At 43.1% G+C, this 13464-nt stretch overlaps 1 protein-coding gene across 1 annotated transcript in view; it reads right to left on the bottom strand.

Annotated features, from left to right (window-relative positions):
- Positions 1-13464, bottom strand: part of STAB2 (stabilin 2) — a gene marked incomplete at its 3' end in the record, with an annotated part of 157350 nt that overhangs the window by 103727 nt on the left and 40159 nt on the right. Inside the window, exons 6-9 of the mRNA XM_032844332.1 lie at positions 9997-10092; positions 4790-4915; positions 3650-3846; positions 1889-2022 (exon numbers count right to left, since the gene is read on the bottom strand). Coding sequence (XP_032700223.1) covers positions 1889-2022; positions 3650-3846; positions 4790-4915; positions 9997-10092 — 553 coding nt within the window. The remainder of the gene's footprint in view (positions 1-1888; positions 2023-3649; positions 3847-4789; positions 4916-9996; positions 10093-13464) is intronic.

Below are 13464 nucleotides of genomic sequence, written 5' to 3'. Positions count from 1 at the left end.
AGTGTAATGTCCAGGGCAGGGCAGGAAGCTGTTTTTTCTTCTTAGTAATAATTAACATGGAGCTGATAGTTTAAAATGATGCTTATAAGGGTCAACGCTCTTCTTCCTAAGGAGATGCTATTGGTCTCTGGTGGACTTGTCGGGTGAAGGAAAACTTACATGGCCTGTCCAATGTCACTGCAGTGGTGAGTGAGAGAACCCACGTTTGAGCCCATTCTTCTTTATTGGGTGGACCTCTGGGACTAACATAATATGACTTTTGAATATTCTGCATAAGCTCCTTGCTGTATTGAAGAGGTGTAAACAAAATAAATCTTACCCAAGGTAAACTAAATTATCTGCACTAAGTTAGTGATGGCCCCGCATTTCATCAGTGTAACATAGCCAGGCTTTAACTTCATCCTCTTTCCAGCCTTCCCAGACAGTCCATTTTTGGGGGAGGGTGATTAAGGGGATCAAGTGGTAGCCCCACTGATATTCTAAACACAAGCTTTAATACCACTTACATGATTCTGATATTCCTCCATTTCATTTTTTATTTTATCTTCTCAAATACAAAGGAGAGAAAGTGTTTAAAGAATTGTACTCAGACTTTCTGAGAGGATGGCAAAAAGTGTGTAACCTGTACACACATGTGTGTTGGGTGCGGATGCGCCTAGATGCACAACTGTGGTGTGTTGGTGTGTGCATGCACACGTGTGGAGTGATTTCTATATGCCAGGTTCTGCTCTGAGACTGATGAGTACATACTCATGTACTCCTCATCACAAGTCTGGTGGGAGGTACAACTCTCCTTTTACGACAGAGAAAATGTAATTCAGAGAGGTGAAGGTAAATGGCAGAGCTGGGACTTGAACCCAGGTGTTCTGATGTCCAAGCTCTCTTGACTACCCACAGGGAATACATATTTACTTATTTAACAATAAAACATGACAATCCTAAAACCTATTGGGGCATATCCACACATTCGAGACCCAACTATAAAAATAAACTTTGAAGCAGATGAAAAGGAGCTCTGCAAACATAGAAACTGGTTAGTTATTACATGGTTCAATGTCTACTATGGCTTTGAGCTCATAGTGGTAGTGAGTCCTTCACAGATGCTGATGACAATAAAAACAGGAAGTGATGCAGAGGGTAGAAGCCTTGGTCTGGGAGTCAAAGACTGGGGTTCTAGCCTCAGTTCACCCACTAATGAAAACATAATACAGCTGTATAGTAGTTTCTAGAACATTCTCTCATGGAATGTTCACAACATAATGACTGGACATCACTGTGCTCATTTCATACATGGAGAAACTAAGACCAGGGATATGGGGTCATTTTGCCAAGGTCATTCAGCTGGTAGATACCAGTACTGAGACTCAGATCCAGGTCCTTCACCTCTAAATACCACCACACAAGCTGCCTTTGCCTCAGGAGTTTTCACACAAATATTTTTACTCTCGGTAAGTCCCTTCTCTTAAAACCTGGAGTCCAGGAAACACCACTGGTGTTTATTCACCTTCCCCAGTCTTGTTTGGCACCACTAGCAAGCAATATTTCATGAATGAGGAAACAGGTATATACATTAGAGGTCAAATGCCTGTCATCACAGCAGACCTTTGTTTTCCCAGCTACAGTGGTTTCCTTCTCCCACGCTCTGACCACTTACTACCCAGTTATCAGTCCACGTCAGTATCTCAACGTATTCTAATGGTCATTACAAAGGAAACAATTGTTGAATGATTCAGTGATTAAAGAAAGATGTATTGGGTATCTCACATCCAGCTAGATGGGGGTATGGTGGGTACAAGACTGAGCAAGACACATTTCCTGCCCTTTGAGGAGCTTACATCATTGACTAGCCACTACTTGGAAAGAAGGTGGTAGAACTGAACAGACTTACTTGGGTTGGCCTGGTGCGATGGTAGTGCAGTTAGCATTCCTGTGACAGGGGTTGTTAGACTCACAGACATTGATTATGCTGCACCCCACTCCAGGGACATAATTGTGGTAATGTTCTTTACACTCACAGTGAGACTTCAGAAGATAGGGAGAGAAAAACAAAGGGTTCTCGTTAGTCACAGAAGCTGACATCCTTCTTTAGTCTATCTGTATTCTGCCATAAGAACTAACTTGGGGTAAGTCCAAGGTGTGGACTTCAATTAAAAATTTGTCAAAGTATTTGGAATTGGGAGTCATGTCTATGTATTTCACCCATTGGGAAATGACACTTGGTTGGTAAAGTTTACCTTTTTAGATTTCTTGTTTCCTAACCCTGGGCCTTTCTAGATCCATAATTTCTGGCTTTAGAATATCTGCAGGTGAGTAGAGATGAGGCTCAGATGAGAGATAGGATGCTCAAATGCTCCAAAAGAGTGGTTTTCAACTAGGAGTCTCAACCTGACATTGGGCAATGTCTCCAGAAATTTCTGATTCTCACAACAGGAGACAGGGGGCAGGGTCACCAGAGGCCAAGGATGCTACTAACCATCCTACAATGCATGGACAACTCTCACAACAAAGGATTATCTAGTCCAAAATGCTGGTGATGTCAAAGTTGAGGAACCCTACTCTGGAATAGTGGGAATAATGAATGCCCTGCTGCTGTGTGAATAACGGGGATTTCTAAGACTTGAAAATCTGCCTTGGGCCCCATTTTTGAGAGATAAAGTTTATTTTTAATCTCACTCCCAAAGTTCTGGGACCTTGCTCAGAGTATAATGTGGCTTTTCCCATAAGGGCTCTCATTTTGAGGATGGAGGCTCAGCTCCTTGAATTTCTTTCCAAACCTTCCTCAGACATTGAGAGCAGAAATGGCATGTAATATACGTTTTCCCCTGAAGATGAGATTGGGTCATTTCTCTACAGGGAACTCCTGGAGCATTGCCATGGGGAGATTGGATTGCTGGGGACACATGGCTAGTTGGGCCAGGCCCCGTAGCCTTTCGTCTTTCCAGGGCAGCAATATCCTACTGTACAGAGATATTTCCTCTGCTGAGCTTAATGTGCAGTTATGGACTCAGTGGGCACCCACTAAATAGTTGGTGGAAGAATGAGGTATTGGTGAAAGGGCTCTTTCAACTGGATTCTTCAGCAAAGATCTCTAGACCTGGCTGTTTTTCACCAGTCAAGGCCATGATGTGATTTAGAGGGACAGGGTCTCCTCCCAGAATAGCCTCACTGCTCCCTACTACCTGTCAGGGCTGCCTGACATTTTATCAGGTCTCCTCTCTTTGGGACAGAATATTTTTGGTTCTAAGAGTCCTCTCTCACCTTGAAAGGATATGAGAGAGAATAGAGGATTGTAGGTGAAAGTCGATGACATATTCACCCAAGACGTGTTTAATAGTTAATTTGTTAATCTGATTTGAGTTGTGTATATATTTTGTCAATTGCCATTGAGGAGCAGGATATAAGAGAATGTAGGACAGTTAGTTTTCCCTGGGGGTGCTGGGAAAGTGTGAGTTCAGAGGATGGACTGGGGAGGGGACACATTGAGGTTAGCCCTGAGCACAGGGAGGTCTAATGGGAGAGGAACCCCAAGCTGAGCATTGAAAGGGAAAAGTGGGAGAACCTAGCAGACAAGTGATACCCATGGCATGGTTTTACCTTTGGTGGGCTGTCCTACTTCTAGACACCCTAGTCCCATGCCTCATGTTCTCACCTGTCCGGGCCCGTCATATATGCACACTGTAGACTCTGTAGGGCAATTTCCATAGTGAGTCTGGCAGGGGTCTACTGGTAAGCACACTTGGCCATCTCCGTGGTAGCCTTCTTGGCATGTGCAACTGTGCCGATTTGGTCCCAGGTACGTGCAATGAGCATGGGGATGGCAGATTGCTTGTAAACATGGATTGATGGCTTGAAAGGGAATGACAGGGTATGAGCTCATCAAAGTTGCACAGGCAGTTGGATAGTTTTAAGAGAGAGAGTAAGATACAGTTCATCTTACCACATCTGATGCCCCTCACTTGTTGAACAGGTTTATATATGGCTGTCAGAGATTATAGCTATAAATATTATGTTGATAGATATAAATCCACACATTTGTGTGGATTTAAATATAAAATAGCATGAAAGAAAGCACTAATGCTTGTGGTATTTGTAATAGGTACTGGCCTTGTCTAAGCATTTGCCATATATTAACTCAGTTAATCCTTACAACAACTCTGTAAGGTAGGAGCCGTTATTAGCCCCATTTGATAGATAGGAAAATGGAGGCACAAGCAAGTTAAAGAACTTGTCCAAGGTCTTATATTTAGTAATAAGATGATCTGGGATTTGAATGCTGGCAGTCTACCTCCAGAGTTCACGTCAATACACAACACAATCTCTCACAAAGCAAATGAGCATGGAAAGGAAAGAAAATATAAAAGCCAGTGCTCATCATACCACGTGCCCTCTTTAATTCAACCAACGAATCACTGAACATTATGTCAAAAACTAATGATGTGCTATTCCTTGGTTAATGGAATTTAAGTTAAAAAAAAGAAAGGAAAGGAAAGGAGAGAAAGACAGACTGTATTTTGTCCTAACATCAGTACAGTTGATATAAAACTATGTGTAAAAATCTATTTATGTGCTTTGATGATAAAAGGAGAGATTGCCATTTATTGAAAAGCTATCATGGATGAGCATGTGCTCAGCACTTGTTATATATTTCATTCAACTTAACATAGAGAAAAATAGAAGTGCCATTGTGTTAATATTAGAGAGGTTGTGAGGGTTGTTTTTTTTTTTTTTTTTCCGTTGAGTAACTTAAACATCTCAATTAATGAGCTAGCAGGATCTAAATTCGACTCACGCTCGCAGTAGTGGCCATCGCCTCGGTAATTGGGAAGGCATTTGCATTCCAGTTTCCTTTCATCTTGGCTGGAAGGTGAGCATCTCGAATTTTCAGGGCAGAGTAAGGCTGCACATTCAGGGATGGCTGCAAAGGAAGATTTTTGAGATACCCACATTAGTAGAATAACTGATTCCAAAAAATTCAACCAATGCAGTGTTCTTTGTAATTAAAAAAATAATTAAAAAAGACTCACTGTGACAATTTGAAAAACACAGAATCTATAAAGTAAAAATTAACTGTTTTCTCATTCTCATTCTTCCATTTCACTCTCAAAGTAAACAATATCAACAGCCAATCTACTACATTCATGTACAAATTTATTTAGGTGATTTTTTTAAACCAAAATAGAATCCTGTGATGATATTTAGCAACTTGATTTTTAATTTAACAATATATTATGGAGGTTTTTTAAAGATCCATTTTAATCTCTAATAACTACATAGTACTTCATCATCTGGGCGGCACAGATGGTTGTCAACAACAAGGAAATTGACATGTTATCCAATGTGCAAAGCTAAGAAGTTAGGCTAATACAGTTCCACGGATGCTGGTAGAAGCTATGAGACTCCTGGGTCAGAGGTGAAGGACAATTTATTACTCACATCAAGAGTAGTAGCCAGAGTGGTGGCATTTTTGCACCAGTTCTTCCAAGCCCCAAGTACACTGGGACAATGCAGAGAGAGGCTGCACTGGATTGCATTACAGGGGAGGAGCCCCAATTTTAGGGAACCTAAGTTTTTTTTTTTTTTTTTTTAAATAATAGGTAATATATTATTTAGGGCCAGGCAAGAGACAATACCACACAATTATTTGAGTAGGGAATGTTTTCATGTAAAGAATTACCAGCAGAAAATTCAAGAGAGTTAGAAAGAGTTCTAAAGAATGAAGCAATAGTGGATATATACAAAGTAACCATTCCACCAGGGTTGAAATAAGCACCCAAGGTAGAGCCTCTCCAGGACTGAGACCCAGGTGTCACTGGACAAGGGCAAGGCTTGGTCACTAAGTGGTGGAGAAAGCGCTGAGGTGCCGTGCTGGTGAGACTTGCTGGAAATCTTCCCCTTAGGGCTCCAAGGAAGGTCATCCACAAGCAGGTGCCAAGCCTCAGGGTTCATTTGGTGCCTGGGGAAGCTGCTTGCCACTGAGTGCTGCCAGAGCCAGAAGCTGAGAAGCTACTCCCTTGGAAAGGCAGCATACTTCTGCATGTGGCTGGGACCAGGGCGGCTTCAGGGGCCGGCCATGTGGGAGAGAGGGGATGTGGCTGGCTCTCCAGATGGTCAGCCTTGCAGGGCCCTTGGCACACATGGCCCTGAAGAGAAGGCATACCAAAGAGCAAGCGCACCTCTGTGTGGTGGGGCACAGGCCTGTGCTGTCCGGGGCTCCTGGCCCTGCCACCGCCACCTGACTCAAGCATTAGTCAAGGTACATGGTAGACAAACACTGGAGGAAGCCGAGTCCTGCAGGGACCTAGCACTGGAAAAACTGGAGGGCTGAACAGTGGAGAAAACCCAAGTTCTGTGGGGGCCCTCATGAATGAGCGATAGCAGAAACAGGAAGAGAAAACCCTTCCTTCCTCAGTGTCCCTCCAGCACCCTCTATGCATCATCTTTTACCTCCTGGGCTGGCAAATGAGATGTATTTAAAAATTCCCCTCCATTTTTCACAGAGCAGACAAAAAGGATGAATTTTGAGCTGAAAGGTAATCCATTGATACCTCGAGCAGGCAGTATGCATGCCTACACTTTGTTCCCAAGCCTTCCAAGGCTATTTGCAATACAAACATCCCTGAAAAGATGTTGGAACAAAGAGCAGTCAGTGAGCTGCCCTCAAGAGGTGTTCAAATACGAGATACTCAAGGAGAATTTTCCCCAACAGTGGCCAGTTGAACCAAACATTTGTAGAGAATATCCCCCCACAACTCTTTCCAGAAAGTGGCTGCCCTTTCAAGGATTACATTCCAAACCATCTTTGCATCTAGGTGGGGTCACATGACTACTTTTCATTGGTGGGATATTGAGAGGAAGTTGGATTGTCATTCCGGATTTCATAAGCAGGGGCTTCTCCAACCTCTCTTCTTCCTTCCATGACTCAAAACAACAGTCTGAGCTGCTATGGAATGGCAGAGGCACAAAATAGAAAGATCTGGATCCCTAATCACCATGTGGTGGGAAGCTGGTGTCAGCCACAAACACCCACACAGGACTATACATGAGTAAGAATTACAACTCTGTTATATTAAGCTGGAGGTTCCCCAAATTCTCGGGTCATGGGTTTAGTGTCTTAATGTTTTCATGGTATCCCAGTCTAAAAGAAATATCGACCAGGTCCATTTATTCAGTTGTTAGAACCGAAGAATTCAGTAAGTGTCTCATGAGACCTCAGTAACCATTTGAAAAAGTAATGTGGTTAGTATTAATAATAATAATAAGAGAAATATTTTTATTTCATTTTTAAATAACCACATTTACTAATAAGTGGAATATGTGAGTTTTTTGGACACGGCCCAACTTCTCCAACCTTGGAATCAGATTGGAGACTACCACCCTCATTCCATTCTGAAAGATTTTTTGCATGATACTTGCTTTTTATCTTAGCAAGCACTGAAAATACAGTTTTGTAAAGATGGTATCATTAGAAGGGATCTAGTGCTACCTAATGTTGAAATCGTGAACTAACTCAAGCTAGCAACTCAAGCTAACTCAAGCTAGATGCATCACTGTCTTCCTCAAAAGTTTAAAATATCCCATAACAGTCCTGTGAGTTTGATGTGGTAGCTTGGGATGTCTTGGTACAATGGTGTTAAGCCATTGGATTTTTGTATTTGCTTCTTGCAGCAGCTAGCGTTATCCTAACTAGAGTAGGAGGTACCACAGTTCATGCAACGATTTCCAGTGGATGGACATTCAAGTTGTTCTAGCTCGTGTTATTCTTACAAACAATACATGGATTTCTTTGTACATTTATTTTTACCTACCAGTGCCTGCCTCTCTTTTTCTCCAGGTAAATTCCTAGAATTGGGGCTATGGCAACAAACTGTAAGTGTACTTCAAAAAATTTAATAGGTAAATTTCCCTCAGAGGTTGTAGCACTTCATCTCCCCATTGACTGTACTGTAACTTTTCTCCTACCCACAGGTAGATATTATCTTTCTTTGCAATCTGTGTAACATAGTGAGCAAAAACAAACCCCAAACCAAACCAAACCAAACCAAACCACAACCAAACCTCCAAACCTCTTAAAATATCACTTTGTTATGGTTTTAAATTTATCTGTGATTCATTGGGATTTCTGCATGGGTCATGCACCTTTTCTATGCTTGTTGCCTAGTTTTCATTTCTCCTCCTGAGAAGTAGCAGCTCTTTGGCAAATTTTAAAATTGGGTTCATATTATTATGACAATTTCCCTGCCATGTGGGTTGCAAGTATTTCATACCAGTCTATTGTTTCTCTCTTGACTCAGCAGAATTATTTTGTCATTAGGAGGCAAATTTACCTGTGTTCTCCACTAGGGTGGTTTCTGGGCTGGGTTTACTGTCTTATTAAAAAGGTCTTTGCTCATGAGTCCCCTGGGCAATGATGGGAGTGGCCAGGAAAGGTGGCTGACTGAAGTCTCCAGAAGGGGTTATTCTATCCCCCTGAGTCTCATTTGGCTGTTGATTTGAATCACTCACTTGCATGTTTGTCTCCTCCATAGGACAAAGGCTGTGATTTATTCATCTTCCTTACTGTGCATAGCCCCATAGTGACTTTCTATGAAATGAGTTTGAATTTGTTGCATCTGAATCTTGTCCAGTCCCTTCATTTTACAGATCAGAAGAGTAAAATCCAGAGGATAAGTTGAGTGAGGCTAGTGTCACAGGAAGAATGTCCAGTTTTTTAAAAAAAAATAAATTTAATTTTTTCAGTGTTCCAAGATTCATTGTTTATGCACAGTTTCTTAATGGCTGGCTCCAAATTCACCCTTCATTACCCGCTCTTTGATAATGGACTGGATTCTATTTCTCCTTTACAGTGATATACGAAGCTTGGCTGGTAGGGGGATTCTAGCGGACACTGCAGGAAAAAGGGGCTCCTCTCTTTGCTTCCTTTGTCAGGGTTCTGTTTCTGCTGTGTGTGCTTGCCACTGCCATATAGTCTGTCAGTAGTGTGGGTGTGTAAAGACACTGCTTCAGCCATCATTCAGAGTGCATGGTCTATTGGTCACCTTGCATCCTCAGCTGGGACCCAGTGGCCACCTTCCCACAGCCCTTTTCACACACAGACGTCGCACACTCTGAGTTTGGCACCCCAGCACTCTGGCTTCCTCTGTGTGTTTGCTCACCAGCCTGGGCTCATCTGTGTCCTGGAGCCTTTTTGCCTGCCCGCCAGATGAGTGTGGTCCCATGCTGGCTTGGGCAAACCAGCAAAATTCTCCTCTACCCAGTGGCCTGACACCATACCTTCTCCAACAAGGTTTGAACTCAGCCTGGGGGATAACCACCCCTTTCCAAATTTCCTCTGTTACACTCCAGCAGCCCTAGAATTCACTTTGTGCTTTTATAGCCACTCTCCTGTCATAGCTTACTAATTCTTTCTATTAAGCTTTCCTTGTTTCAATCACTCTGTGGTCCCTATCTCATGCTTGGGCCCTGTGGGATAGAGCATTTAAAGAATTTCAAATGATTTGAGTCCCAGTCTTCTATTTGGTAGTTTTGTGACCTATGGTGACTCACTTAGACTTAGTGAACCTTCATTTCCTGTGCGTGTGTTCTGTATTTGAGACATGAACTTGAGAACATGGTTGTCTCCCTTATTGCACGGCTGACTTATTGCCATGGCCTCAGCAGGTTTTCCAGCTTTCTTTATTCAGTCCTTCGCACTGCTGCCAGCTTGACCTTCTTAAGTCATAGCTATGTCAGTACATCACTCCCAAATCTCCCATAACTTCTTCTTCTATACCATCTCTACCCTTCCCTTTCCTCCCCTTCCATCTGCTTCCCTCCCCTCTCCTTCCTTCCCATCTTTTCCTTTCCTTTTCCTCCCTTTTTAATTTTTGATTTTCTCCCAGGAAAACATTCAGTGGTGCCTCACCCACGCAGAGCCCCGGTATGTGAACACAAAGTTGAAAGGCATCCATCTGTGCCTATCTGGTCTGGCAGGGCATTAAGGAAGCTGGCAGGACTTACGCTTGTCACAGTTGGGGCCAGTGTACGCAGAGTAGCATTCACAGCTTCCGTCACCATCTATCCCACTGTTGCACACTCCGTGCACACAGCTGCACACTGCAGACAGAAAATGGGGATATTTTTTTCATTATCTGATATAGATTTCTGGAGATTCTGGAGGAGTAATGCTTTGAGAGAGTTTTCATTTGTGTAAGGACATGGGAAGAGCCAAGGGCGTGAAGTCCTAGAGACCCTGGTTTGGATCTTGGCTTCATTTTCCTTCTATTAGCTCCAATTTATTTATGTATAACATGAGGATAGTGATACCTGCTCCTGGGATTTCTATAGCTGGATGAGATAATATAGTGGTATGTTGGAGTGCATTGGAGTGCTTTTCTCTACTTTTAAACTAGTTACTTCATCATTGGATGTCTCAAGAAGGGAATTAACTTAATGTTTTTTATACACTCGTCATGTTTTATAGAGAAAAGCTACCACTGACTCAGTTGCTGTTGGTGGTGGGGATCTACTGTCTGTTGGGATAAATCCTATTTCCTGAATGATGGAGACCTTCATGTACAAAAGAGAAATTTGAAAAGGCAGAGAATAACTATGCCTTATCTTTTAGCTTGAAATAGATAGCTTTTTAGCCCACTGAGAGGTCATTTCAGGAATGACAAGTGAAAGGTATTTGAAATAAATGGTCAATTCTTTAGCACTCAGTCTGCAGCTCACTTGCAGCAAGATTTATAATCTGGCTCAGTCACCAGCACCGTTGGCACAGCCCTTTGTGCAACATATTGTATTGGTTTCCTTCTCCTGCTGTAACAAATTACTGTGACTTAATTGTGATGTAAAACAATACAGATTTATTATCTTAGTTTAATTACCTTAATTCTCCTCTGTCATATAGCCTAACATATTTACAAGTTCCAGGGCTGAGGGTATGGACTTCTTTTCAGGGACATTCTTCTGCCCACCACATATGTTCAGTGCATGTGAGCCAATTTAATACTAACTCAAGTGAAACATAATTAAGATTTGTTGCTTAAAAACCTAACCAAATATTGGCAAAGCAAGGATTAAGGAAGTATTCCAAACATCTAGTAAGACTTCAAATCTTTTGAAATCTTTGTTATATGTCCCACTTTGATCCCCTGATCTTTGTATCTATCAGAACTGTTCTTCAGATGCTTGCCATGTTTTGCCTGGACTGTTGCAGTAGCATTTTATCTGGACTTGGTGTCCAAGTTCTCACTTCTCTGTTCTATCCATTTTGTTTGGCCAGTAATGGCAGGGGATCTTCCCCCCAATACTTCAGTGACCACGAATTGCTGACCAAATGAAATTTAAATCCCTCTCCTTGGCAAACAAGGTTCCATCCAATGTGATTCCAACTTTTTTACTTTTCATTTTCCATTGCTTCACTTTAAACATCTTAGGTTCTAAGCACAAGGGATGACTCATTAGTTTACCTTCCTTCCTTCCAAACACATATTGGATATCTCTCATGCTCAGGGTGCTGTGCTTGGGATTAATGACCTAAAGAGAAACAGGATGAAGTCTGTGCTCTCTATGTCTAATGGCAGTAGGCAGCCCATCACAATGCAGTGTGATGAATGCCAGGACGTGATAGATCAATGATGATGGGAGCTGGTCAGGAATAGCTGGGTGGGGCTGGCCTGGGAGAGACATGCCTCCTGCACTGCACACTTCTGTGACTTTGCCTACCCTGTGCTCCCTTCTGCACACCAATGGAAATCCATGAGTGACTCTGCTACTTCTGTCATGACTGCTGACCCTTGCTGCGGACTGTTTGAGCACTGGTGGTAGTAGACTCTCAGGCATAGACAAAATAGGTCATTACAGTAGGTGGTGATAGTGGGCGAGGTACAAAGAAGGTGCTGCTGGAGCCCAGAGGAACAACTTCCGTGCTGGGACCTCCGAGCTGGCAGCACAGAGGTGGGGGTTTGGGCGGCCTCGAAAGGTGAGCGGCACAGCTGCTTGTGGTGGCCAGAAGAGGTAGCTGCTGCGCTATTTTTCCAGTTGCCCACTGTCATCGTTTATTTCTCTATCCAGACATGATACTGCAGTGGCCTAGTTTTCGTCTTATTCCAGCATGGATACAGCAAGTCATCGATGGTGATACCCTGTGAAATTGTCTGCTCTGCAGGGCAGCATCACTACCTCGCTGGGAGCTGTGAGCCTGGCTGCTGGCCAACAGCAGGCAGGGCTGTATTTTTTCTTTCTCCATCTCTAGAGTTTTCTCCTCTATTAGACCAGAATCCCTTGGGAGGCCTCCCTCCTCCCTGTATTTCCCTACAACATCTCTTCTGTTGCTTTATCACAACACCCCCAACAGCACAGGTACATTATCAATCAAGACAGCATCCTACAGGGCCAGGATTAAGATGAGAAGGAGGAGGCAGGATACAGGGAGAGTTGTGGGGAGGCAGGGCAGAGGGCGGACAGAATGAGGTGAGGTGGCTCCAGTGCAGAGTTGGATCCTGCCTTTCTTTGAAATTTGGATGTTTTGCTCAAGAATTTAAAAATATGATTGTCATGGGTTGAATTTGGTACCTCAGAAGGATCTATTGAAGTGCTAACGCTCTGTCTCTCAGAGTCACCTTATTTGGAAACAGAGGCACTGCAGATGTGATTGGTTACAATGAGGTCCTATGGGGGCCTTCACCCAATATGACTGGTCATTCTAAGAAGAGGAGAGGACACAGACACGAGGACAAGTCACCCATGCACAGGTGGCAGCGGTGTCCCTCAAGCCCCAGGACACCTGCCCAACCAGAAGCTTCGAGGGATGGAAGCACCCTCTCCCAGAGCACTCAGAAAGAGCACGGCCCTACTGGCATACTGCTTTTGGATTCCTAGTGTCCAGAACGGAGACCCTAAATTCTTGTTTTTGAAGCCACCCCTTTGTGGCCCTTTGTTATAGGGGTCTTGACTAAGAAATGAAATTACTTATCTTGATTACTGAATTTTTGATGCCTCCTTAAATTTGGCACATGAAGCAGGTCTCTTCTTCACCTCACCCTAGCCTTGGCTCTGCATTTCCATTTACTGAGCACTTACTATCCATCAGGCATTTTGCCACATGTTTTACATACATTGTCTCCTGGGATGCTCAATGCTCTCTGTGAGGTAGAGCTCATGAACCCCGTGTTACGTATGAAATGTGGGAAACATCCAACTCATGTATTCATAAAAATAACATCAAAACTTAAATTGGATTTGTAATTGTCATCCTCACTTCAGAAATGGACTTGCCATTCTTTCTATTTTAACAAAGCACTTTGATGTTCACCTATGGCTGTAGCTGTTGGAACAGGAGCTCCAGAGAGAGGCCAGATTGGTCATGGAGGTAAGAAGTGTGTGGAGGGGGTATACTAACTTTCAGTAGAGAGGGGTCAATTCAACTCAATTACAAAAATATCTACTCAGTTCCTCCCTAGTGACAGTCACTGTGGAAGGCAC

Source organism: Lontra canadensis, unplaced genomic scaffold (genome assembly GCF_010015895.1).
Source record: "Lontra canadensis isolate GAN:19392208 unplaced genomic scaffold, GSC_riverotter_1.0 scaffold150, whole genome shotgun sequence".
Lineage (NCBI taxonomy): Eukaryota > Metazoa > Chordata > Mammalia > Carnivora > Mustelidae > Lontra > Lontra canadensis.
This window is presented reverse-complemented; position numbering and strand designations above follow the sequence as displayed.